This window comes from Urocampus carinirostris, chromosome 17 (assembly GCF_059441175.1).
Source record: "Urocampus carinirostris isolate Australia breed hairy pipefish chromosome 17, RoL_Ucar_1.0, whole genome shotgun sequence".
Lineage (NCBI taxonomy): Eukaryota > Metazoa > Chordata > Actinopteri > Syngnathiformes > Syngnathidae > Urocampus > Urocampus carinirostris.
Genome location: NC_142365.1, coordinates 6,874,821 through 6,899,170, shown reverse-complemented (window position 1 = coordinate 6,899,170; position 24,350 = coordinate 6,874,821). Strand labels below are relative to the sequence as shown.

At 41.1% G+C, this 24,350-nt stretch overlaps 1 protein-coding gene across 1 annotated transcript in view; it reads left to right on the top strand.

The window, feature by feature from the left end:
- Window positions 1-24,350, top strand: part of pcdh1a (protocadherin 1a) — a 174,915-nt gene that overhangs the window by 5,440 nt on the left and 145,125 nt on the right. The window contains exon 2 of the mRNA XM_088321315.1: window positions 20,435-21,246. Within this exon, the coding sequence (XP_088177441.1) occupies window positions 20,455-21,246 (792 nt within the window). The 5' untranslated portion in view covers window positions 20,435-20,454. The remainder of the gene's footprint in view (window positions 1-20,434; window positions 21,247-24,350) is intronic.

The following is a 24,350-nucleotide window of genomic DNA, read 5'->3' as shown; positions in this document are numbered from 1 at the left end:
GTCCTGTTTATTATTCTCTCCAGTTTTCGTTCACATCTAGTTTGTCCTCTTTAATTTCGATATCCTGTTTCGATGTCAATCCTGTCTGTCCCATCCTGTCCGGTATTGACCTCATCTGTCCGTTATCTGCTCGAGCAATTGGTATCGATCTTGTCGGGCTCTGGCTTCCTGTCATTCCACGCCAGACTGCTGCCTAACGTGCATGACTCCCCATTTCCCGTAAAATAAAAGGCTTGTGTGAGAAACGTCACGCATTTGGGTTCTCCTCTTGTTCCGGTTCCTGACAGCGGTTATAATATGTAGGGTAGGCTACTTAATTAGGCCGAATGATAGAGCATAGAAATGAAAGCCAAGGATAAATATTAAGAGTTTGCAGTATTTTACAGAGCCAAACTGAGTTTGACATCCTTGTTTTAAACACTACAATGAACTGCAGTTGCTTGTTTTGTTCACTGGGAGGCCCTCTACTAACCACTTAAATTTAACTATGACAAAAAAAACAAACAATAGGTACATTTACATGCTGGCACTAATCCGATTAGAAAAGGAACATTTTCAGTATTACAATAAAGTGAATGCCCTCAGAAATCCAATTAAAGGGACATTTTGAGCTATTAGGGCCCTATTGTGTAAAAATAAAAAGGTTTGATATGAAGAATAAGCCAAAATCCATGGACTAGCATATACTATGCATTATTCAAAATAGTTGTGGGCCCCAAAAATGTCTTTATTTGACATCACATGAGGCTCACCTAGAGGGAGCTGAAATCAATCTCTGCCATTTTCCTGCTTAGAGTACCACCAAAAACCTTGCGTAAAACTGGGGCAAAAATTGAGAAGATATATGGCGCGGTTTGGTCACTTTGAGTATCTGCAGTTTGTATTCTTCCTTGAACTTTGTAGCAGCCGTTTTCGGTTGCACTACACACTACAGTGACATCTAGTGGTCAAATATTGCACAGTGTCCCTTTGAGGTCTAAGTCTGACTGCAAGTAGTTCTATTACAAAGGTAAAGTTAGTCCTTTCGTTTTCCAGTTTCTCCTGTGTGTATACGAATACAGGTAATCTGATATTTTTAGGATATCTTGATGATTCAAAGCACTGTGGGAATGTAGTACGGAGAAAAATGATACATGCAAACTTTGGTTTATTTGCTGAAACAGCATCAGGTGTATTGGTTGATTCAACTGGGACGTTTCTATTACATTTACTGCCTCCAGAGAAAACATGCCACAGTTGTATCCATCCATAGTTAGTGTCAGCCTATGCTTCTGGCAAGCTACATACAAGCACAACTTGTTAATAGACAGGACGCAGCAATGAAGCTACCATTTGGATTAAACAGGAGGGACATTTATGAAGTCATCGAGCAACAATATGAAAAATCTATATCTAACCATTGTTTGAAAAATGAGTTTGATGCTAAATATTACTGTTTTATTCGCACTATTTCTACACTGCACTATTATTCATGACAAAAAAATGGCACTTACAACCAGTCTCCAAGCACTACTTTATGAATATGTTTACCTATTTATCCTGACATTCTTTGATCAAATGTATTTCCCTTTATTATGTGTATTTGTTGGAATGCCATGTGTAATATTATTGCAGACAATGTTTGCAATGGTTTTATCAAGGACAATAATGACTATTCCATTCTATTCTATTCTATTCTATTCTATTCTATTCTATTCTATCTTTTTCTATTATTGTCTTTTCTATTCTATTCTATCATTTTCTATTCTATTCTATCATTTTCTATTCTATTCTATTCTATCATTTTCTATTATTGTCTTTTCTATACTATTCTATTCTATTCTATTCTATTCTATTCCATTCTATTCTATTCTTTCCATTCCTTTCCTTTCCATTCCTTTCCTTTCCTTTCCTTTCCTTTCCTTTCCTTTCCTTTCCTTTCCTATTCTATTCTATTCTATTCTATTCTATTCTATTCTATTCTATTCTATTCTATTCTATTCTATTCTATTCTATTCTTTCCTTTCCTTTTCTATTCTATTCTATTCTATTCTATTACTTTCATTTGTATTCTATTCTATTCTATTCTATTCTTTTCTGTTCTATTCTATTCTATTCTCATCTCATCTCATTAGCCGTACCGCTTATCCTCATTAGGGTCGCGGGGGGGGCTGGAGCCCATCCCAGCCATCTTCGGGCAGTGGGCAGGGGACACCCTGAACTGGTTGCCAGCCATATTCTATTCTATTCTATTCTATTCTATTCTATTCTATTCTATTCTATTCTATTCTATTCTATTCTATTCTATTCTATTACTTTCTATTCTATTCTATTCTATTCTATCATTTTCTATTATTGTCTATTCTATTCTATTCTATTCTATCATTTTCTATTATTGTCTATTCCATTCTATTCTATTCTATTCTATTCTATTCTAAATCCGGGAGCATCATTTATTATGCGATGATGGAATCGATATACTCTAATCGTTTGTCTCTAAGCATGAAACACGTCGGATTGCTCCGACTTCTGATCCCAGTCGGACTATCGGCCATGTCAACGTAGTAAATGTGCTGCAAAATCTTTATGTTCTTTTTTATCGCTCTTCTGATGAGTCCGTTATAAGATTGCAAACAAAAGACTTACCAAGGTGGCAAAGAACTCCAGAGTATCAATATTGCTTACACACTCGCCTAACGCCTCCTTGTTACCACCAAGGTCAGCCCCGTCCCCGCAATAAGGCTTTGAAAGCGGATCTCTCCCGGGACACCGACAGTGGCCAGTGTGATCCGTTGTTAAAAGTTGATGATAGACTCCGGGTTAGGATTCGAAACGTGCCTCCGGGCCCCGGGGTCACGGCAGTCACGCTCCCCTGCAAGGGCCCCGGGTGAGAATCAATCAGTCTGCAGCCGACGTGATGTGTTGCTGCAAGGAACGTAGCTGTTAGAGACAACACCGGAGGCACAGAAGCCTTGGGGGAGGCCTGGCGTTGTTCCAGGCGCTGAACAAGTGGAGTGGTAGTGTTCACAGTGTTTGTGTTTTCACGAGGAATTTGTGAGGAAGATAGAAGGGAAATAGCTTGTGTGTGTTCCCTATAATGTTTTTTTTTTTGCACTTTAAAGACAGTTGGGTCAAAAATGGGACCCACCCAAAACGAATTTTCCGAGTTGTTTGTTACAAAATGACCCCTGTTGGGTCTTTTTTAAACAGAATGACCGAGAGTTCTTATTAAAAAAAATTGACCAATTTGGGGAAGTGATATTTTCACAAAAAAAACACTCTTTTTTTTCAGAATTATATTATACAAAAACGCAAACGTCCTTGCGACCCTACTGAGGATAAGCGGTGCAGATAATGGATGGATGTATGGATGGAAAAATGCAAAGGTTATTTTCTGTAAAAGGACACAGTGCGTTGGGTTAATCAGTCCTATTTAATTTGGGCGGCAGTAGCTCAGGAGGTAGAGCGCTCGTCTTGGGATCAAGGGATCCCAGTTCGAATCCCGGCTCGTCCGTGTTACATGTCGAAGTGTCCTTGGGTAAGACACTGAACCCCTAATACCCCCAATAAGCAGGTTAGCGTCTTACATGGCTGCAATACAAGGCCGCTATTGGGAAATTTGAAGCACACTGTAAAGCGCTTTAGGAAGTCATTGACTTGAAAAGCGCTATATAAATGCAGATCATTTCATTTCATTTCAATTATTGGGTTCGTCCAATTTTAACCCAAACTATTTTTAAAGTGAACATAAAAAAATGTTTATGTTTGAAATTTCCCCTATGTTCCGGTGCTCGTAATCCCAAGAGCCAAGAAGAGAACCGCTGACATGTCCTGCACGGTTGTCATGGCGCCCAGCTGGCCCCGCCCCTTGACACCAGCTTTCCTTATTGCTCCTATGGGTACTTAAACGCGCCTTTTGGAACTGCCCTTTGCGAGATCGTTGTTTACCCTTTTTGAAAACCTGCCTGTTGATACCTGTTAATTCTTGTTGTGCTTTGTTGGACTTTGTTGCACTTCAGTGTAACATTTTGAGAGATTCCTGCAATTTCTGTTTAATCCCGTTAAATGCCTAGTCTGAAGTTTTGCCTGCATTTGAGCCTGCTTTGTTTTGTTTTTGGTCCGTTTGCGTGTTGGACAACTTTTCTTTCTCAATTAAAATGACGGATCGTCTACGCAAATGAGTTCCAACTTCCTGCTTCCCGACCCGCTTCGTGACAACCGCAGGTTCAAAAGCGTTCTCAGTTCGGGCCCCGGTGCTGTGGAACGCTCTCCCCCCTGAGATTCGATCGGCACCTTCAGTGGAACTGTTGAAATCTAGGCTTAAAACACACTTCCATTCTATAGCTTATGAATAACCTATATTTTATGTTGACAATATCTGTGTATTATTTGTTATTGCAACATCAATTTTGGCCTGGTCATCTTGGAAGGGGAATTACCTCTTGTGCAGTCCCTTCTCGACGTTTTTTCATTTTCCTCATGTTGAGGTTTTCCCTTGCCCTCATGTAGGTTTTAAATCAGGGGATGGTGGAATAATAGTCTGTGGTTTGCAATAATCTGTGGTCTGTGTAATCCTTTAAGACTCCTTGTGATTAAGGGCGTCACAAATAAACATGACTTGACTTGACTGAACAAATTCTTTAGTGGTTAAAATAACACCACTCGAAACGGATTTGTTTTATACTAATTAAAATAAAGTCCTTTTGTTTAGAACAACTCAATTAATTGGGTCAACTTTGTAAAACGACCCCAAAAATATGTCATATTGACCCAATTTTTGCGATAGTCACATTTGTGACCCAAGTGTTTTTAGAGTTTACACTCAAAAAGAACTGCATATAAAAACCAAAACTTTATTTATTTATTTATTTATTCATTTATTTATGTTAACCTAACCATTTTAAAAATGTTCTTTTTTCACTATTTTACACTAACAACGCATATGTTTACCATAGTAAACCCCCAAATTGCCCAAAATGGGTTAAAATGGACTAATCTTGTATTCATGTCAAGGTGATCACATTTTTCTGGATTAATTAATCTCAATATAATCTTTTAGTTTATTCTGAGGGGGTTAGACCCAAAACACCGTTTAAAGAAACAGAAACAAAAAATAAACAAAACAAAGACAAAACAAACGTACCAGGTTAATTAGCATTCTCTTATATACTGTATACACACATATATATATATATATATATATACATATATATATATATATATATATATATTTATATATATATATATATATTATCTTATTATTATTCGAGGGTTGTAACACATTTTGTATATTTTCTTTCAAACTGATCTAAGAGTGGAATATTGGTATTTGAATACTTTGGTGTTTATTATAATTTGGTTTTGATTTATTTATATGGATTTATTAATTCGGGTATCATAACATCTGCATCTCTATTCAAAATAAATATCAAGAATAAAATAGGCTAAAATCATTTGAAATAATAAGAAACATACAATTTTAAATTTTTCAACGGACAATGTATATAACTTTTGCCATGGTAAAAAAAACGTATTTCGTCAAAGAAATTTCATTGATTTAAAAAATACATAGATCCGTTTTTTGAAATGTGCTTTAAAAAAAATCTAATTGATAAATATGCAATAATTTTACATAAAATGCGCCTCACCTAAAGGCAGCTGACATACCTGTCCACCATCTTGCTGCTCCCCAAATCCCTAAAAAAGGCTGTGCAAAAACGAAAGGTAAAAAAGTGCATTTTGGACACTGAATGTCTGGAGTTTGTATTATTATTTGTGCTTTTTAGCACTTATTTTTGGTTGCACTACTCAATATGGCGACGTCTAATGGTCAAATGAAACACACTTGTTAATTCTGCTTTATAAATGTATATATTTGATGAAGTAATTGAGTATTATTATTTTTTTACTTCATGTGATCGTGTATCGAGTTACCGGTACTCACTTTTCTTAGTTAAACCGGTTAGAGTGAAGGCGTCAGTACATTGGATATTTATTATTCCTGGCAGTTTGTGGATCAGTCAAAGCGCTTTCACCAATTGCCTCTCAAGTGACACATAGCAAGGCAGCCAGAAAATACTTTGCTCCCACTCAGAGCGATCCTGATCCATTCAGATCATCGATTGGTGACAAGGTGAATTTGGGGGACGGCGGGACAGCCCAGCAACGGTTGCGCTGTGCCATATTGTCTCTTGTGGTTTACCACCCTCATACTTTTAATTAGTTCGCTTTTTCTCAGGTTCTGGTTTCTTTGTATGGAAAGCCTCCCGGTTGCACTCTCCAGGGTCCTGAAACCCCATTTTTAGAGGAAAATCAGATTTCACAGCACAGCTAAACATTTCCAGAGAAGATAACGCAAATAGCACGTTTTGAGATAGATAACATTTTGAATTCAAACTGCATGTTTCCATAGTATTCCACCAAACCGCTCAAAGGGAATCATCTGGACAATTGCATGATCGCAGTGTGAGATTATGCAGCGTGATGAATGTTCATCCGATAGGATCAAATATGTTGTTCTTTTTTTTTGGGTTCGGCAAAATGAAAAATGATCACTTGAATGAGGGATTGGCATTTTAATATGGGAGCTCAAAAAAGTTAATTTCCCGTCATTCCAAAGGATTTTTCTGGCACTTTGATTAATATTGTTTTTATTGAAAATGAGTTAAATCAGGGTTATCAGATTTGTGGTCCATTTCTAGCCCTCAGGATGATAGTTTGAAGCACACTGTAAAGCGCTTTGGGAAGTCATTGACTTGAAAAGCGCTATATAAATGCAGATCATCGTCTGTAACAAGAAAGTTAAAGGTACAGTTTGTTGTAGAGGAACTACACTGCCACAAATCCATTTCCCCTAACCTTTTTTCTAACCACTGACTCTGCCAACACCTCGAAAGACTCACAATTCATTCACAGGAAGCGACCAGGTGTATAATTTGAAACCCCAAAGTGTAACTTTAAGTGAAACTTTATTTTGAAAAGTATCAACAAGAACTCCCGCATGTGACAGAACACGCCTCCAAGGAGTGACATCAACAGTCTTTAAAAGATAGGCGCGAAGGCTTCTGCTCTCTTTTCCTTCACGCGCATTCGAAGGGGAAGTCCTTCCCCCCTTTGGACGATGGAGACAAAGGAGGCCTTGTCTTCTTGGCCATTAGGCCTGGCAAAACCCAGGCATGTGGACAGGTTTACCCATCTACTCCTTTTCCCCTCTCCATTGACTGAAAAAAATAAGGAAATACCCAAAGACATGCATTTCAGGTGGAGTGGCCTGTCCAGATTGTTCCTAGGTGTGAATGAGCGAGCGAGATGTCTGTCCCTGTGTGACCTGCAATTGGCTGGCAACCAGTTCAGGGTGTCCCCTGCCCACTGCCACCTGCCCACTGCCCGATGATTGCTGGGATGGGCTCCAGCACCCCCGCCACCCTACTGAGGATAAGCGGTGCAGCTAATGAGATGAGATGGGGTCAAAAAAGAGAAAAAGAGCATTTTTTCACATTTTGGTGGACGGTACTAGAAAATATATAGAAACCTGTGTAAAGTCACCCATGTGTTAAACAGCATGTCTGTGACTTTTATTTTAAGTAAAATTACATCAGGATGAGTTACTTCAAGGGTAGCACATTGGCGCAGTGGTTAGCGCGTGTGCGGCACAGTTATGAGGTCATGAGATCAAACCTCCTGTGTGGAGTTTGTATGTTCTCCCTGTGCTTGTATGGGTTTCCTCCGGCCACTTCGGTTTCCTCCCACATGCCAAAAACATGCATGTCAGGTTAATTGGCCGTTACAAATTGTCCCTAGGTGTGAATGAGTGAGTGAGTTTCTGTGTGCCGTGCGACTGGCTGGCAACCAGTTCAGGGTGTCCCCTGCCCACTGCCCGAAGATAGCTGGGATGGGCTCCAGCACCCCAGCTACCCTACTGACGATAAGCGGTGCAGATAATGGAGATGGAGTTTCTTCAATATTCTCTGATTAATAAATGGTATTCAGAAAAAACAGCTACAGTGACGCTCAGCTTTGGTGACATCCAGTGGATATATTGAAAACTGCAAGTCATTGTTTGACATGATTGCAGCTAATTTTTCTCTTGTGCTTCCCTTAGTATTGTCTCACTGGCCACATTGGACACAGGTATACTCTTTTTTTGTTTACCAAAGTTGTAAAATGTTATTTTAATGTTAAACTAAAATAAAGACACATAAGTGTAGCAGCAGAATGCCTTTTAAATATGTTATCGCTTAGCAGTATTGATGTCAATCTACGGACGCGGCGTTTTATCAGTCATCGTATCGGCAGGAAACAGTCATCGTGCCCTCCTAGTATTAAGATCAATCGTATTCCTGTGGGTGAATTCCAAGTCAAACAGCGTTTTGTTATACTTGGCACCGTATTTCATATTGTTTTTACTGTTCAACTTCTTCGGGTCACTGTTAAACTTCGGTGGCACGTAAAACGGCAAATGAATTCTACCAAGTTAAACCGAGCTCTGGAAAAGCGAAAAAAAAGAGAAAAAGAAAAAGAAAAAAAGAAAGCCGTGTAGCGCACGGCCTCTCTCCTACGCTCAACATTATCATTGTGTTTTTGCAACGGAAGATGGCGGCGAGGATATTATATTGGAGTCATTTTAATAAAGTCAGACAAAAGTGATTTTTTCCCCTTTGCAAAAAAAAAAAAACTATCGTCACTATGAAAAGAAAGCTGGCTGGATTGTAATAAGGTGCATGGCTTTTATCTAATTGCCAAGGCAACCCCGAATAATAGGATGTTTTTTCAAAAGTTGGCCGGCAAAGTTATTGTGTTAGACTACTTCTCATTTATTGGCTATCCCTATTAAAAAGCTTTTTTAAGGGACATTGGGTACTATTGAGCGCCTCCTAATGGTAAAGAACCCCTCATTCATTACAAAAAATACTATTGATTTGAATAGTAAGCAAAAAGACAAAAGAAAACTTGCTATTTATTCTTGGTGGTATTGGCTATTTTTATTGTGCAGTATATCTACTGCATGTTGTCCATATTGTCACGGTTGGCCATGGCACCCAGTTGGCCCCGCCCTTTTGGCGCCAGCTGCGGCTCGTTGACTGATTGGCTTCCCTCCTATTTAAGCTCAGTGGTCTCACTCACCCTTTGTCAGTCCGTCAACGAACCTCTGCACCCGCAAGACCTGTGTTTTGACTCTGTCCGGTTTCCTGCTTGTGTTTCCTGTCCGGTATCGTTCCCGTCTATTTTGTCCTGTTTAATATCGATCTCCAGTATCATTCCTGGCTATTTTGTTCTGTTTGATATTGATCTTTAGTGTCTGGTAGCGTTCCCGTCTATTTTGTCCCGTTTAATATCGATCTCCAGTATCATTCCTGGCTATTTTGTTCTGTTTGATATTGATCTTTAGAGTCTGGTAGCGTTCCCGTCTATTTTGTCCTGTTTAATATCGATCTCCAGTATCATTCCTAGCTATTTTGTTCTGTTTGATATTGATCTTTAGTGTCTGGTAGCGTTCCCGTCTAGTTTGTCCTGTTTAATTTCGATCTCCAGTGTCTCGTATCGTTTCCGTCTATCTCGTCCTGCTTGTTATTGGACTCCAGTCTCCAGTGCCTGATATCACTCCTATCTGTCCCGACCTGTCCAATATCGACCCCATCTGTCCGATATCTGCTCGTGCAATTGGTATCGATCTCGTCGGCCTCTGGCTTCCTGTCATTCCACGCCAGACTGCTGCCTTACGTCTTCCCACCAACGATTGCCAAATCACTGGCGTTTGGGTTAACATGCATGACTGCCCCATTTCCGCTAAAACAGGGGTGTCAAACTCATTTGAACTCCGGGGCCACACCATAGAAAAAACATTCTGTCGGGGGCCGGACTAGTAGATTCAAGAGAAAGAAAAAGAGTGATAAAGAAATAAGAGAACGAGGGAGGGAAAAGGAGAGAGGGCGGGACAAAGAGAGAGAGAGAGGGAGAGACCGTGAGAAACAAAAGATAAAAAGTCGTGAGAGAGGGGGAAAAGAAATGGAGAGGAAGAAAGAAATCCAAAGAGAAATAGAAAGACAGAAGGAGAGACAAGAGAAAAGAAAGCGCGAAGGGTAGGAAGACAGAAAGAGAAAAGAGAGAAAAGGAAAAACGGAAGTTAGAGCAAAAGAAGTTGAAAAGACACAGAGAGAGAGACAAAGAGCAACAGAGGAAGAGAGAGAGACAGAGAGAGAGACAGAGAGAGAGAGAGAGAGAGAGAGAGAGAGAGAGAGAGAGAGAATAAATACAGCTACAGTGTCTTTGTGAGAGGCACCTAGCTTTGGCGACATCAAGTTGACATATTTCAACCTGCAGGATTGTTTTTCTCTTGCGCTTCTCTGAGTGTTATCTGGCGGGCCGGATTCAATCCCTTAGCGGGCCTGATTTGGCCCACGGGCCGCCAGTTTGACACATGTCCCCTAAAATAATGCTTGTGTGAGAAACGTCACGCATCTGGGTCCTCCTCCTGTTCCGGTTCTTGACTCATATAGCAAATTTCACAATAAAGTTGAAGTAGAAAATGCATGAACTTGCATATAAACTGGAATAAACACATGCTTTTTCCTTATATCATGATTCTTCATCAATTCCACACCTCACGGCAGTGTTTTATGTTATTTATTTGTTTTAAAGTAATGTACTTATTTATTTATTTAGGTTATTTTGCTGAATGTAATTGTTTATGTAGCGCTCTTAAAGTCAATGAAGACCGCCCAAAGCTCTTTACAATGTGCTTCACACTTTTACCTTTTACACACACTAACTAACTGATAGCAACGTCAGCCATGCAAGGCGGCTAACTACCTGCTATCGGGGGCATTAGGGATTCAGCGTCCTGCCCAAGGACACTTCGGCAGATAACACGGAGGAGCCGGATTTAAACCTGCGACCACTTGATCCCAAGACGAGCGCTTTACCTCCTGAGCTAAAAAAACATTGATTTGTATGGCAAAAATACATAAATGTTAATTTCTATTTAAAAAAAACCTAGGTCGAGAATTTTGTATTTCTTTTACTAAGTGGAATCCTACCTAGAGGTCGTCGCCATGTTTTTCTGGCATCTTGCTGCTATGCTGTGCTCTTGTGCACTAGTCTTTCGTTCAAATTAGACTACGCAGTGCCATCTAGTGGACAAATATTACACACCGGGGCTTTAGAGTCTTAGTCTGAGTATTCCTATTGCGATGGTAGGCATTCGGGTAGTCTGATTAGTTGTTCTTACGAACAGCTTCGCTTATCCGCATATTCTGGTGCCGCAAAGCACTCTGGGACTTGTAGTACAGAGACCAATGACACACCCAAAGTCAGGGTTTCTCGCTACTCACTTCCTTGGGTTTTGTAGCACTCGTTCTCACGACACTAAACAATGACATCTAGTGGTCGTATAATACACAATGCGCCTTTAAAGTTCCTTCCGCATAAAATAAAGGATGAAACATTCGATTCAAGTCATACTCAAATCAACTATCTCGAAACAATTAGAAGCAAGCCCCCACAACCCCCCCCAACTTTTATGCGGAGTTTTGTGGCAAAATTTGCCTGAATCAGCTCTGACGTGCCCAGGTCGACCACGCCATCTGGGTCGGCAGATGATAATCATATTTTTTTAGGGAGAATAAAGTGCTGAGTTGAAGGAAATCCAGAGTCCTTGCAGTTGTTGCAGTTTTTATCTTGTGTTTAAAAAAACTTTATAATTATTGTAAAAAATAGTCTACTCAACATCATTTAAATGAGCCTTTCAAATCCACAATGACTTTGGGTCAGTAAAATATAAGGGACTAAATGGGTCGTAGGGGCAACGTTTCCTTTGGTGTGTCATGGGCAAGTACAACCTGGTGGCGCCCATCCCTCTGCAGGCCGTCTCTGTATAAAAAAAGAATGGTTGGTTGGTTGGTTGGTTGGAACCCTTAACCACCCAGGTATTAGGGGCACCAATTTCTGTGGTGTGTCTTGGGCAAGTACGGTGTGTTTTGGGCAAGTACAGCCCTGTCGCGCCCATCCTTCTCCAGGCCGGTGTCTGTATGAAAAAAAGAATGGTTGGTTGGTTAGTTGGATCCCTTCACCACACAGGTTGAAAGGGCACCAGAACCAGTGGTGTCTCTTGGCCGAGTACAGCCTGGTGGCACCCATCCCGCTCCAGGCCACGTCTGTATAAAGAAAGAATGGTGGGTTGGTTGGTTGGTTTGATCCCTTAACCACTAGGGTCTTAGGGGCACCATTTCCTGTGGTGTGTCGTGGGCAAGTACAGCCTGGTGGCGCCCATCCCTTTCCAGGCTTTGTCTGGTTGTAGGGGCACCAGAACCAGTGGTGTCTCTTGGCCGAGTACAGCCTGGTGGCACCCATCCCGCTCCAGGCCACGTCTGTATAAAGAAAGAATGGTGGGTTGGTTGGTTGGTTTGATCCCTTAACCACTAGGGTCTTAGGGGCACCATTTCCTGTGGTGTGTCGTGGGCAAGTACAGCCTGGTGGCGCCCATCCCTTTCCAGGCTGTGTCTGTATATAAAAAAATACAATAGTTGGTTTGTCGGTTGGTTGGTTGGATCTCTTAACCACACGGGTCGTAGGGGCACCATGTCCTGTGGTGTGTCATGGGCAAGTACAATCTGGTGGCGCCCATCCCTCTCCAGGCCGGTGTCTGTATGAAAAAAAGCATGGCTGGTTGGTTGGAACCCTTAACCACACGGGTCGTAGGGGCACCAATTTCTGTGGTGTGTCTTGGGCAAGTACAGCCTGGTGGCGCCCATCCCTCTCTAGGCCGGTGTCTGTATGAAAAAAAAAAGGTTGATTGGTTAGTTGGATCCCTTCACCACGCAGGTTGTAGGGGCACCAGTACCAGCGGTGTCTCTTGGCCGAGTACAGACTGGTGGCACCCATCCCGCTCCAGGCCACGTCTGTATAAAGAAAGAATGGGTTGGTTGGTTGGTTTGCTCCCTTAACCACTAGGGTCTTAGGGGCACCATTTCCTGTGGTGTGTCGTGGGCAAGTACAGCCTGGTGGCGCCCATCCCTTTCCAGGCTGTGTCTGTATATAAAAAAATACAATGGTTGGTTTGTTGGTTGGTTGGTTGGATCCCTTAACCACACTGGTCGTAGGGGCACCATGTCCTGTGGTGTGTCTTGGGCAAGTACTGCCTGGTGGCGCCCATCCTTTTCCAGGGTGTGTCTGTATATAGAAAAAAGAATGGTTGGTCGGTTGAATCCCTTAACCAGATGGGTCGTAGGAGCACCATGTCCTGTGGTGTGTCTTGGGCAAGTACAGCCTGGCGGCGCCCATCCTTTTCCAAGCTGTGTCTGTATGAGAAAAAAGAATGGGTGGTTGGTTGGATCCCTTAACCACACGGGTTGTAGGGTAACCATTTCATGTGGTGTGTCTTGGGCAAGTACAGCCTGGTGGCGCCCACCCCTCTCCAGGCCGTCTCTGTATATAATTTTCTGCCAGAATGAATGAAAGTTCTAATAGAATTTTCTCTTTTCTTCTTTTTAAAGTCTTTACTTTAATTACTTTTTTACAATTAATTTTCCCATTCGTATGTATGTATACATGTATTTATGGATGTATGTATCTGTTTATTTATTAAAGATGAACTATCCAAAGGTTTTTAAATGCGGTTTGTAATTTATTTTGTTTCTCTGTTGAACAATTATCCATCCATTATGTGCACCGCTTATCCTCAATAGGGTCACGGGGATGCTGGAGCCCATCCTAGCCATCTTCGGGCAGTGGGCAAGGGACATCCTGAGGTTGTTGCCAGCCAGTCGCAGGGCAAACAGAGACCACCATTCACTCGCTCAATCACACCTAGGGACAATTTGAACCGACTAAATAACCCGATAAGCATGTTATGGAATGTGGGAAAAAAACACAAAGGCACGGGGAGAACATGCAAACTCCAACTGGGGGGGTTGCGATAGCTGGACTTGAACATTGCACCGTGGGGCTGCACGCTAACCACCCAGCCGCTTGTGAAACAATTAGTTATTTGAATATTTTTTCATGCATTTTGGAATTCATGTATTCATTTATGTAGTCTTTTATTTATTTCGGCACGTTCTCAGTCATTTTCCTCATGTTGTGGTTTTTGAGTTTTTCCTTGCCCTCATGTAGGTTTTAGATCAGGGGATGGTGTCATAATAGTCTGTAGTTTGCAATAATCTGTGCAGCCCTTTGAGACTCTTTGTGATTAAGGGCTATATAAATCCACATGACTTGACTTGACTTATACAGGGTATAAGAGCTGCAAGACTACAAGCATTTTCTAAAGCAGTCTAGACACAGGATGTGAACAACACACTAATGAATTCAAATGTAAACAAAGGGAAGAAAAATAAGCTGAGTTTTGTGTGACTGCAAGGCATGGTGCCATCTGGAAAACAGGCAAGAGGCCAACTGGAAGATATTAAGCTACGAGTGTCATCAACCATTAACAATCATGTCACAATCAAGGCATGCCTATTAGCTCTGTAAAGAGATAAAAGCAAAATCGGGAGGATTTGGTCTCTACATGAGGAAAATTAAAGCAATTTTAATACGAGAACTGTTTTTTCTTGTTGTTGTGCTTTATTTAAAAGAACCAGGTTTTAAAATGTGAGGTAATACACAGAAAATTGGGAAGAATAGAATAAAGTAGGGGTCACCAACGTGGTAGGTTCTGAAAGTAGCCTGCTAACTCATGGGTCAGTGTGATTTCCAACAAGATTTGATCTCTAAATGGGATGAAAAATTATTTACATTGTCACAAATTATAAAAAAACCCCCAGCCTATTATTGTATTATGTGTAGACCCCTCAGTGCCCTCATACAGCCTATTTTAACCCAACTTTTAATTATAGATATGTCATGGTTGCCATGGCACCCAATTGGCCGCGTCCATGTTTGTCACGGTTGCATACCTGAGTACCCATTGCCTCACTGTCAGGACCAGAACGGAAACAGGACCCAATTGCGTTATGTTTCTCACAAGTTTTATTGAAGGAAAGAGGAAGGGCTGCGCCCACGATCGGGTGTTCGCTGGACCCGGGAAGCAAGTCGCTCCCGTACTCGGATTGTGATCCGAACACGGAAGTGGATCTTCCGTAGCGAGCAATGGCGGTGTCAGGGAACGGAAAAACGGATCAGTAGCCGGGACTGGGAAAGCAAGGCGTGGTCGGGGTCGGAAACGAGTCGTAAGCCAGAACGCGAGAGTAGACGTAGTTGGGGACAAAAAGAGTTCGTAAGCCGGGACGGGAGAGCAGACGTGGTCAGGATCCAAACGGGTCGTAGCTGGAGACAGACGGGCGCAAAAACAAGAGAGGTGAGAGTCAGGGTCGAAAAAGGCTTGCCTAGTATACACCGACGGACTGACCACAGGGGACTCACAGGACTGGGTTCAAATAGTGACAGGGAGCCAATCAGAACCTGCGGCGGTTAGCGCCAAATGAGCGGGAGCAGGTGAACACATCAGTAATCATGACATTCCATGCTTGGCGCTCGGCATTAGGGGTTGGAATCCCGGGGTTTGGTCACCTAATGACCACCAACGAGATGTGGCAACACATCAGTTGGGTTGAGCGAGGGGGCTGGGAATCCCCTCCTCTGGATCATCTGTCCCAGAAAGAGTCTCCCAGAAAGAGTCAAAAATGTGAATGTGTTCTTGACTCTAGCCACCTCACACTAGGGGGATAGGGCTCCGGTATTTATTTTACTGAGAGGTGGGGGTGTGACTCTTGCCAGACGACCTTTGAACTTCTTTAAAAGGATTTGGGGAAATTTGCTCTATGCGCAGGTTTTATTCTTCTTTCTTGGGTATACTGTATAAGCAATCACAACCATGTTGCAGAGACCCTTGAGACACACCCAATTCATTCTGTATTTCACAGGCCTAGAGTATATTGTGTTTTCTTTTTTGCTTTCATTTGTTTTGTTGTAATAAAAAATCTCAAAGAGATCTCCTTGCTCCAGCTCTTGCTTCACTCTTTCAAGTCTTTTGGAACCTGCGTGTGGATCTGAACACACTGAGGTGTCACGGTTGCCATGGCGCCCAATCGGCCCCGCCCTTCGGCACCAGCTGTGGCCCGTTGACAGATTGGCTTTCCGTCTATTTAATCTCAGTGCTCTCACTCTTCTTTGTCAGTCCGTCAACGAACCTCTGCCCCGCAAGACGTGGGTTATGACTCGGTCCTGTTTCCTGTTGGTATTTTCTGTCCGGTATTGTTCTCGTTTATTTTGTCCTGTTTAATAACCGTTTCCAGTTTGTCCTGTTTATTTTCGATATCCTGTTTTGATATCAATCCTGTCTGTCCCGTTGTTTAATATCGGTTTCCAATTTCGTTCCCATCTAGTTTGTCCTGTTTATTTTCGATATCCTGTTTTGATATCAATCCTGTCTGTCCCGTCTTGTCCGGTATCGACCCCAACTGCTCGATTTCCGCTCAGGCAATTGGTATCGATCTCGTCAGCCTCTGGCTTCATATCAATCCGCGCCAGACTGCTGCCTAACGTACATGACTCCCCATTTCCCGTAATATAAAAGGCTTGTGTGAGAAACGTCGCGGATTTGAGTCCTGATCCTGGTCTGGTTCATGATGGGAGGAGAGAGATAAAGCACTCTCATCCTTCAGAATCAACACTAGCAGGGTTGGGTAGGGTTACTTTAACTAGATTACTTTCGATTACTTTTGGATTACTCCAATACCAAATATGCTAATAAAAGACAAAATAAACTAAATATGAATAAAATGATGACTCACAACACGTGGTAAGCTTTCTTTCCTGGCTTTGATCTCTTTGATCTCCGGCAAAACTAACATAAAATGCGATATTATTCGTATTTAGTTTATTTTGTCTTTTATTAGCATATTTGGTGTTGGAGTAATCCAAAAGTAATCGAAAGTAACCCAGTTAAAGTAACCCTACCCAACCCTGAACACTAGGTGATGTTAAATTTCTGATCAGGCAATGTGGGTCAGCTAAATCAAACCAGGACCACTTCTACACCCAATTCAAGCACCGATTTGAACAATCTGGAAGCAACATGCAGTGTAAACTCACTCATACCAGTTAAAAAGAAATAAAATCAAGTTTCAGATCAGCAAAACGGAGCAAAACATCTCCGGTCCTTAATTGCTGTCACACCAATGGAAATTGATTGCATTGGTTTTACTTTCATCAGCTGATGAATAATGAATGACTTTGCGTGGCTAAATGATTCCAAACGGGGGGCGGAACAGCGCTTTTACATCCCTGGCAAATCATCGGCAAAGAAGCTGTACTTATAACGGGCAGGTCGATTATTTTCCCCGCCGGATCGTTTAAAGGCTGAATGCATCGCTAACGTGTGGTGCTCAGCTGAAATAGCGTGAAGTGAGGCAAAATCAAACCTAACGATCTTACGATTAAAAAACCCACAGGCCTATTTAAAGCTGGTCTTTGTCCGCATACGGTTTTTCATAACCTCGGACCTTGATAACCTACCTCACCCTCAACGGGCCCTTAGTCCTAAACAATGTTCCCTCTAATTTTCCTTACGGGTCTGAGCGTTCACACAAAGTGGGTGAGCAACGCTTGAAACAACAGTGAGCAACCATAATCCCAAGTGTGGCAACTAAATCATTATCAAACATTTCCAAAACTTGACATCAAGTTACATTTTGCTGAGTTTCCGGCAATGCAAAAAAAAAAAATTCTCTTTTGAATGAATTGACTCATGTACTATTGCAAACGTCGTTTGTTCTTACAATTCTTTCACAAGATATCCATTTCTTTTTTTTTCCTGATATATTTTGTCCCGTAGTCATGGGAACCTGTTGTGGGTTCAAATCCAGCTCCAGACTTCCTGTGCGGAGTTTGTATGTTCTCCCCGTGCTTGCGTGGGTTTCCCCTGGGCACTCCGGTTTCCTCCCACGTTCCAAAAACATGCATTTCAGGTGAATTGGCCGGTCCAAATTGTCCCTAGGTGTGAATGAGCGAATGAGTTGTCTGTCCCTGTGTGCCCTGCGATTGGCTGGCAACCAGTTCAGGGTGTCCCCTGCCCACTGCCCGGAGATGGCTGGGATGGGCTCCAGCCCCCCCGCGACCCTGATGAGGATAAGCGGTACGGCTGATGAGATGAGATATTAACATTTTTGAGGGCTTATTTAGTCGGTTGCAAGATACAGAACTGTACTTAATCACATTTTTTAGTGGAAGTACAATGTCGGCAACAAGATTCACTTGATATAATTGGAAATTATTTGAATGCAACACAAACTTTTTCTTCTTTTTTCCGTGTTTTTTTTTCTACTTTTTAAAAAATTATTTAAAAAACAGTCTCAGTGTGATTATTTTTTCCGAGTTACTTCTTTCTTTTTGTTCTCTATTTACTTTTTTCCTACGTTTCTTTCTTTTCTTTTTTTCGTTTTTTTCTAAATTTTTCCTTGTTTTTTTCTCTTCCTTTTGTTTCTTTTATTCTCAGCTATTCACTACTTTTTCAATTTGGTATTTTTTTTCATTTTTCTTCTATTCCCCCCTTCTTTTAAGTCATTTTGTGCATAGTTTTACATAATATTTGGTCATGTTGGGATTAAAGAAGCAAAAACAACCTGAAGAGCCGTTTAGGACCCGAAAGAGCCGATTCCTTTTAGTGAGCCGAGCCGAAGAAGCCGGTTCCCGACAAACTCTACTAACTTTATTCAATTTCGTTCTACTTCGACTCGACTTCAAAATACCGCATTCAGGACACAACATCGGGGGAACCCGTGTATTTTTACCTTCATGCACTGTAACTTTGACTTGAGTCGCTTCTTAATTAGTCATTTTAAGCCCTCATTTTTGTGCGCTGGCTAGATTTTCTTGTGCGCTGAGAATGTGCGAGCAGTGCGCAATTGCGCACGCGCGCAGCTTAGAGGGAACACTGGTCCTAAAGCACAAATACCTCACTCGCTCACAAGGAAAATGATTGCATCGTGCTGAGAGAGAGAGTGGAAAAAAACGGCTGTAGGGAAAAGGGATCAAAGACCCATAGATATGGCGCTGTAATTACGAACGTTGAAAGGTTGGAATTGACAAAAGGACTCCGGTGTGTGGTTTATCTGCGGCAGTGAAACATGGAAATACGTTTGAATTGTACAAAAGGGCAAACGCAGATAGAAAGGATGGCGGATAAATCTGTGCTCCTCACCTGCGGTGGGTTCAAATTGTCACCAGCTACACTCAAAATCCAACACCGTTAAGGCCAAAAAGTGACAGGCTTAATACTGTTACCACATAAATGATATTCACTGATTGAGTTTTCCACTCGACTTAAAATATAACACCTGCTATGCGCGGACTTTTTAACTCGGGCAGAAATTGTCTAATTAGTAATATTCTCTTATTACGTCTGTCTCATTTGCGTTTGAAACCAGATGATTAAAACTTTTAATGTGGTTTTAAACTGAAATCATTTTTTCGTGGTTATTTCAAATAAAAATAATGCTTATTTTTGTTTTTGGAAGACATTCTGCATTAAATGACAAAATGATTATTTTTTAGACAAATCAACCCAATTAGTGGATTCACCATCTCTTGCCCAAATTGGTTTAATTTATTTTTAAGGGCAGGGTTGGGTAGCGTTACTTTAACCCGATTACTTTCAATTACTTTTGGATTACTCCAATACCAAATATGCTAATAAAAGACAAAAGAAACGAAATATGAAAAAAATGATGACTCACAACACGTGGTAAACTTTCTCTCCTGGCTTTGATCTCTTTGATCTCCGGCAAAACGAACATAAAATGCGACAGAAACAAAATGAAAATAAATCCAAACAGCTTGCCAACATCATTTTTGCCATTCCATGTATTCCGTTACTCCTCAAGCTTGCACAAAATGTAGTAGTTTTATATATATTTAGTTTATTTTGTCTTTTATTACCATATTTGGTATTAGAGTAATTGTCAGAGATAGACATTATTAAGACTATTTCGTGGCTATATTTACACAGATATAATACATATAATGTTAAAAACTAAAACTTGATAGCAGGAGCAAGTACTTACAAGAGGCTTCCATGTCCGTTGAAAGAGAAAAAGAGACCGCCCCCAAAGAGGCCTGGTTTATTATTCGTCAGTGTAAACAGCCCACACATGAGCACGACTTCAAAATAAAAGAATATAAGATTGATAAACGTACAAGAGATATAATTAGACTGATTATTGAAACGTTGTTTTATGTGTGTGTGTGTGTGGGAGAAAGATTGTTTTTGTATTTAGGAATATAAAAACAAGTTATTTACATAATAGAAAATTCTGAGAGATTTAACATCCAAAACGGCCACCTTGACAGTAATCCAAAAGTAATTGAAAGTAATCCAGTTAAAGTAACCCTACCCAACCCTGTTTAAGGGTGCAATCTTAAGAAAATGAATTGTGTTCTATATGTGATCACCCGAAATAATGTTACGAATTTCTTATTTTAATTGATTTAAATGTGGATTTTTCTTTGTTTATTCTAGGAAGATCCTCTCCTGACCAAATGGGACATTTATCCATGAAACTGTTTTGGCTGCTGGCGCTGCTCTGCAGCATTGGCAAAGGCAGCATATTGTACAGGGTCCAGGAGGAACAACCTCCCAACACTCTTATTGGCAGTCTGGCCGCAGACCAAGGCCTGCCGGACTCGGGTCATCTGTACAAGCTGGAGGTCGGCGCGCCTTATCTACGTGTCGACGGCAAGACGGGGGATATTTTCACCACCGAGATTCCCATCGACAGAGAGACGCTAAGAGATTGCCGGTTGCTCGTCCGGGGTAAACCCTGCTACCTGGAATTTGAGGTATCCGTTACAGATCTGATACAGAACCTGAGCCCGAGACTGGTTGAAGGACGCATCGAAGTACAGGACATCAACGACAACACTCCTCAGTTCCCTTCTTCGGTGCTGACCATATCCGTCCCGGAGAACACCATCATGGGGGCGCTGTTTTCCATACCGTTAGCAACCGATAGAGACTCGGAACGGAACGGGGTGAGCGATTATGCCCTGACGGCAGGAGAAGACGCAACGACCCTGTTTGGTTTACAAGTGGCGGACGATAGGGGGGGCAAGCTCCCGCAGCTTATAGTTCTGGGCAGCTTGGATCGGGAATTGAAGGATTCCTATGACCTCACCATCAAGGCGATGGACGGAGGGAACCCGCAGCGCTACAGCAGTGCTTTGCTCCGAGTGGTCATCACCGACGCCAATGACAATTCGCCCAAGTTCGAAAAGTCGAATTACGAGGCGGAAGTGTTGGAGAATAGTCCGGTGGGACATTCTGTGTTGCAGGTAAGGCAAAAAATAGAGTAGAATAGAATATACCTTTATTATCATTGTTACAAAATGGGTTAACATATTGTGACAACGAAATTGGGCATGACACTCCAGTTTCACACATTCACAGTGAGGTAAAAAACCAAGAAGATAAAGGAACAGAGAAGATAATGTTATAAAACAAGGAGGATATGTCACGAAACCGGACCAGGGAGGCAGGAAGGGTGAATTCAATTGCGTAACGATCAGTTACTTTTATTTAGAAAATAAAAGTTGTCCAACACGCAGGGACAAAAACAAAACAAAAACAGGCTTACAGGCAATCAGAAACTTAGACTAGGAAATACTCACAAACAGGCTTAAAGTTACTAACTCAGACAAACGGGCATGACAGGTCTTCTTCGAGTCAAACAAAACAGAACAGAGCAAAACAGAGCAATGCAGAACAATGCAATGATCTCCCAACCGGCAGTCCCCAAACCCGCCCTTAAGAATCACACACGCAATTAAGACAATCTGTTACAGCCGGTGTCAAGGGGCAGGACCAGTTGGTTGTCATGGCGACCATGCTGGACATGACAGGATAAGGTTATAGTTATATTGATTTTTGTTTTGGTTTGTTTGTAATCGTAAATACAGCAGACCCCTAGGATATGACGTTTTCACTTTACGACAGGGGTCAGGACCCAAAGACTTTAGACCAGGGGTGTCAAACTCATTTTAGCTGGGGGCCACACATGCTATAAAAAAAATCTCAGGGGGGCCGGACTAGTAAGTTTAAGAGAAAGAGAGAGGGAGAAAAAGAGAGAGAAAGAGAGGGAGGGAAAGAGAGAGCAATTAACAGATAGCGAGAACAAGGGAGACAGAGTAACAGTGAGAGAAAAAGAGAGAGCAGAATAGAGATATGAATGGAGAAGAAGGGGGAAATGAACATAGAGAGAAAAAGAAAGTGAGAAAAGAGAAAGATAAGAAGAGTAAGAGAAGTGAAACGACAGAAAGAAAAAGAGTCAGCAGGAGAAAAAGAGACAAAGTGAGGTAAGAGAGAGAGAGAGAGAGAGGTCAAAAAGGGAAAGAAAGAGGGTGAGAAAGAAAGAAAAATAGAAAGAGAGAGAATTAAAGTGTAAATTAGATAGAAAAAAATCAAAAGAGAGCAAGACAGAGAAAAAGAGAGAGTTAGAGAGTGAGAGAGAAAAAGAGAAAAGAGAAAAAGAGAGAGAAAGAGAGAGTGAACAGGTTAAAGAAAAAGAGGGATAAATACCGGTAAATAAAAAAGAAGTGAGTCAGAGAGAAATGGAGAAATACGACCACAATTGTTTTGCAAGTGTTAACTGGCTTTGGGGACATCCGGTGGAAATATTTAAAACTGCAGCTCATTTTCCTCTTGCGATTCTCTCACTGTCGTCTTGCGGGCCGGATTCAAACCATTGGTGGGCCTGATTTGGCCCACGCGCCGCCTGTTTGACACCTGTGCTTTAGACGGACAAAATTAAACAAAACCACAAAACCCACTCTCCAGACAAAAGATAATTATTCAACACATTTTTTTTCACACTGTGACGTTTGATGATCTGATAAAATCCATGGAATGATAATAATAATTAAAAATGAAAATTAAAATTTTTCGTCATCATTAATGGTTTTAAAATAAGTTACGATCTGAAATATTTTGTAAAAATATCTCAAATTACTGCAAACAAGAAATATTCAGGACTCCAGAGATTCGCCCACTGTCTCCCAAGCAACTGGCTCTGGATGCTTGGCTGGTGTTTCTGGGTGTTTACAGTTTTTTATGTGAGTTTTCCTCGAAAAGTGTTTAAACAGTGAACATACATTCTTTAATGAGCTTCCATATAAAAGATTCATTACATTTGGTCAGCCAAAAGTATGTTGGTGTAACACCATGAGTGTAAACTGTAGTTGGAATGTTGCCTTATATATTTTGGACTGAACAACATAGCTACTTTGTTGCTTCGCATATACTAAAATAGGAAACTTACAGAGAAGATAACTTATTTGATCTCTGAGCCAGATTTACTCATGAAAAGAGCTTGTGAATCCTGCTTCCCTGACCCCTGCTTGACGGTATGAATAAGATGTTTTTCCAGACCTTTCTTTACAACATCAAGAACACATTTTTTTGTGTGCTCAAAAACGGTGTTCACGCATAAGACGAGTTAGGTGCCTAAGATGCCTTTCTGCTATTGGTCAACGTCATGTAAAATGCTGGTCTGCTATTGGTTTCAGCACGGCATCAAGAACCTACTGATATTCTATTGGCTGAACAATACTGGATTTTTGTGATGCATTTATTGGCCATCGGTCCCAAGGAATGCAGTGATGCTAAAGGGAGAAGCAAAAACATGCTAACCATGTAAATGAAGCTTGTTATTAGAAAGAAATACAAAGAAGAAACACGAATAGCTATCCTCCCTGAGCTGAATGGCGGTGACAAAATGATTGGTAGCATTAGAAAATGAGTTTATAAATGCAAAAAAATCTTTAGTGAAACTAACGCTTATTAGACGTTTTAAATCAGTTTCAATTTTAATCTGTCAACCCCCCAACCCCCAACATCCACTCTACATGACCTGCTCAAGTCACTTGTATGTATATTTACCTAAAATGTAATCTAATCATATACACGTATATTTCCTGAATATAGTACTTACTATATAATATTTTTGTATATTAATGTTTTTATCAGAGGTACAAGGGATTCAGAACTTATTACCACAAGTTTCTATCCCCAGCTATACGCAGGGTTGGGTAGGGTTACTTTAACTTGATTACTTTCAATTACTTTTGGATTACTCCAATACCAAATATGCTAATAAAAGACAAAAGAAACTAAATATGAATAAAATGATGACTCACAACACGTGGTAAGCTTTCTCTCCTGGCTTTGATCTCTTTGATCTCCGGCAAAACTAACAAAAAATGCGACAGAAACAAAATGAAAATAAATCCAAACAGCTTGCCAACATCATTTTTGCCGTTCCATGTATTCCGTTATTCATATTTAGTTTCTTTTGTCTTTTATTAGCATATTTGGTATTGGAGTAATCCAAAAGTAATTGAAAGTAATCAAGTTAAATTAACCCTACCCAACCTTGGCTGTA